At 29.7% G+C, this 4,298-nt stretch overlaps 1 protein-coding gene across 1 annotated transcript in view; it reads right to left on the bottom strand.

The window, feature by feature from the left end:
- Positions 1-6: 6 nt before the first annotated feature.
- LOC106689758 (ras-related protein Rab-37) overlaps positions 7-4,298 on the bottom strand; it is a gene marked incomplete at its 5' end in the record, with an annotated part of 31,689 nt that continues 27,397 nt past the window's right edge. Inside the window, 1 exon segment of the mRNA XM_067052905.1 lies at positions 7-1,530. Within this exon segment, the coding sequence (XP_066909006.1) occupies positions 1,422-1,530 (109 nt within the window). The 3' untranslated portion in view covers positions 7-1,421.

The raw sequence follows: 4,298 nt of genomic DNA, 5'->3' as shown, positions 1-4,298 counted from the left end.
TATAACAAATAATAAGAGAGGTTCCTTTTGTTTCTCAGTGTACATTTATACTACCCTAAATATAAAATAAGAATTCAAGATATGTTGTCAATTTTTATTGTATTATAAAGTCAATGTTTAATTAGAAAATAACGTCTCTTTAAAATATATCTTTTGGTGATATGCTAAATTTAACAAATTCAATTGTTTTATAGTGAGTATTAAAAATAATTTATTCATTTTGAAGATAGAAGATATAGTCAAATGATGGGAATATAACTCTAAGCCTAACATTACAGGGTCGAATCCCTGGTTAGTTTCCAAATGGCTAGAGATAGACTACTCAGTGATATACAGATAAAAAAAAAGTAACCATAAAAACGAATCTTTAAAAAATTAAAAGTAAAATAGAAAAGAAAAATTAACTTAAATTAATTTCATATCGTGAAATTACTTTTCAGAAAAATAAATAAAATAATTAAATTTTTCATTGAACAGTTGTTTACTTTGAATTATTCAAAATGCTTACCTAAATTATTTCATATATTTGAGCTAAACCCAAATTATGAGATGATGATTGATTGCCCAAATATCTTTTAATATTTGAATTATAGCTCGTATATTTATATGAAATTTGAACATATTGCATCAATTCAATTTTACAACAATACTTCTCTTATTTTAATTTATTATCTTTATACGACTAAAATATTTTAAATTTAACATCAATTTTAACATCCATAAATACTCTGTCTTTTTGATAGCACAACATTAAATACATTTAGATATGCCAAACTTACAGCAAAAGCTCGTAGATAAATTGACAGTTCATTTAAATACATATTTGCGTAAAGGTTCATAAGCGATACAGGGTCAAGAAATTATTAGGAGTACTACATTTTCACTATTCATAAAATTTCTTCACATAATAAAAATATTCTAAATATAAGAATACATCGTGTGAAAAAGTAATTTATGCCAATAATGTACATCGATATAGATTTAATAAATATTTTCTGTTACTTAAAAATAAAACATATATTCTACATCATCAACTTAAGGTAATTCCTTTTAACAAAATATTGTCGATAGCCTTTTTTCAAACTCACAAGGTATGAAATACTTGTAATTTATTATCACCTTTGTTTCAAGAAATTTTGTGTATTTTTTTTTCTTTTTGAATACTTACAATGGTCCAAAATATTCGAAATCTATTTAAAATTCAAAACTATTTAATTCTATGCTGTAAGATGAAAAACAGCCAGAAATATTACAGTACTCATAGAAAACTAACTTTACTATCATAAAAAATATGAGCCAAAGCATATTATTATTTTGATTTTTTTTCTTGTGTATATTGGCAGTCGAGAATCGTGAAGTGTAGTTTGCTTGTGTCATGTTAAGTTGCAATCTTACATAAGGCATGACTATTGATCAGTTTTCTATGAGCTGCATGCTGCACAAGAAGCTTTCTGTGTGTGCTCTCTTACGTAGTCTTGAACATTGAAGGAAGATTTGTTATGTGCAGCATTCTTCCTCGCTTTTAATTCCCTAAAAACAAGGAAATATTGTCACTTACAATAAAATATAACATATAAAATTATGTAATTTGATATTTAAGCATTGTAGTGAACATGCTATTATCTGTTGGTTACTTCTTAAGTTAACATACATACTGACGTGTCCCTATCTAGCTGCTGCAAGAGAAATACTACAGTCCACAGGCAACCATCATTTATTGAAATGTATATTTCTTGTAAATACCTTGATAGTATAAATTAATAAACATGTAATATATTGTAATATTCATAAATGTACTATTTGAATTAATAAAGATAACAATAGAATCTGATCCACTAGAAGTAAACATCTTACACGTATTTTCTCTCCATGGCGTTTAAAAGCCCTGAGAATTGATTAAGCAGAAAATGGAGGAACTTATAGGGAATTTCCCCTTTAGGGAATTCTCTTCCATATGAGGCAGTTAGTAATGTTATACTAGAGCTTCAGTACATTCTAGTGCTATTTTTGGGAATTTATTATGAAACCAGCTACATAACCAATATGAACACGCATTGTAGAGGCCTTCTTGTATAGAGTACTTCAAATACTCAATTGGAGTCAGAACAATCTAGCATCTAACACAACCACCTTAAAAAAGTTATATAAGTTTATTTAAAAAAATAAAATACAGACAGCAGCAGAATGACTTCTCTTCTGATCGTTGAAACAACTAACAATTGTTTATATAAGAGTTATTATTTCTTTTTTTGTTATGAAAAAAAATATAAGCCTCAAGAACAATAATGATTTTGAAAGGAGCACTAGTATAATTAATTAATTTCTCTGGGATGAGTGAGGTAGGTACTTTGATATTCCACTTACATATTAATATCAATATCAAACCTGTGCAAGGATATTCAAGAATTGACATTAATCCACCACACTATTGACCACTTCAGTAAAACTTACACTATTAACCAATATTATCTATTATTATAACTATGGTTAAAAAGTACACTACTCACCACCAATATTCAATAATCATTTTAAGTTTATTGTACTATAATTTACAGCAAATAATATGAAGGAATGATCTGGTAATCACAAATATACAAGTTCCCCAGTATTTGCTTATAATACATTTAATTCAATCCTTGATGAAGAAATTTTAGATCATATTGATGCACAGAGATATTTTCACAATGGCTCTGTCCATACCATATTTAATTTATTAATTTTATTTCTGATTTAAGTAAAAACTTTTCACTGTTCATTTTAATCATTATAAAATATATTGAAATTAATATAATTATGTACTGTTATATGCATCCAAATCTCGGAGGGTCACTAAAAAAAATATGGAAAAAACACAAAGTATTCGTTCATAAATATCACCCACCATATCACAGCCCTCGAAGAATGGTGTCATAATTGGAGGATTAAGATAAATTCCAACAAATCCCATCAAATCACCTTTACCCTTCATCGTAAAACCTACTGACTGCCCTACAGTTTCATTTAATGATGTTACTCTTACCCCTGTCGAACAGATCCGCTACCTTGGACTACATTTGGAAAAACGATTAACCTGGAATCCTCACACAAGACTGAAAAGACTTGCAGGAAACTGCACGTCGATTTCGACTATTACAGCACTTACTGGAAAAACAGTCTAAACTTCCAACACATTACAAAAGACTGATCTACATGACAATAATAAGGCCAATCTGGACATATGGAGTTGAGTTTTGGAGCTCTACTAAACCTTCGAATTCCTTTCATATTCAATCCTTATAATCCAAAATCCTTCGTAAAATCCTCAATGCTCCTTACTTTGTTACAAATAAAATCATACATAAAGACCTTAATGTTCCCTATGTAACCGATCTAGCCCGAACCAGATATCACTCCTTCCATTATAAACTCTCTAACCTCTCAAACCCCCTAGTTTCTAATCTTGCATCCTCTTCCATTCCTGACAATCCTCCGAGGCGCCTGAAAAGAAGATGGCCACGAGACCAGCTAATTTAAAATGTCATTAGAGTGCTACCAATGGGTAGTTTCTCTACACACCTGTAACACTCCAATTTAACTTAGATCAGATTTACTAAATGTATTATAATGTACAGTAAATAGCAATAAATAAATAAATACTACATCCACTGGCCTTAAATCATTTCCAATAAAGAATCAAGACTGCACACTAACATCAAGCCAATAGATAAAAAAATCAGGAAATTTAAGTGAATTGGCCACACTTTGAGGAAGACAGACAGTGCTTTCGAGAAACATGCACTTGACTGGAATACTCATGGTTCTCAGTAGCAAAGGTGACCTATAAACATGTGGAAGGCATTGGTGATGAAGGAATAAACCGATCTAGACGACACTAAAGAGCAACAGCCCTCTGCTCCATGGATAGCTAAAGGATTGCTACTACTAAAATAATTAAAATTTTAAGTGCTTATATAAATATGCATTTTACTTATGGTACATATTAATATTCCAAAATGAGTTTTTTTTTAATTAATAAAACTATATCTATAGGCAAATGTTCCATTATTCAATTTTTAGTGTTGCAAAATTAATCTCTGTTGCTTCAGAGACAGTTTAAAAAGACTTGAATTTAAAAAATTCACTTTGATGAATTTTATTTTGGAATTCAGCTCAAGAAAAATTGATAGAAGCAATCAACAGGATTGGTAGCGATACATAGAAAACAAAAACTACTTTTCATTTATTTTTTTTTTAATGCAACAGAGAGCCGGAAACACCAGCACATGTGCTGGGGAAATGCCCCAACAACTCCCTCCTCA

Source organism: Halyomorpha halys, unplaced genomic scaffold, assembly GCF_000696795.3.
Source record: "Halyomorpha halys isolate HHAL.00 unplaced genomic scaffold, Hhal_1.1 Scaffold1457.1, whole genome shotgun sequence".
Taxonomy (NCBI): Eukaryota; Metazoa; Arthropoda; class Insecta; order Hemiptera; family Pentatomidae; genus Halyomorpha; species Halyomorpha halys.
This window is presented reverse-complemented; position numbering and strand designations above follow the sequence as displayed.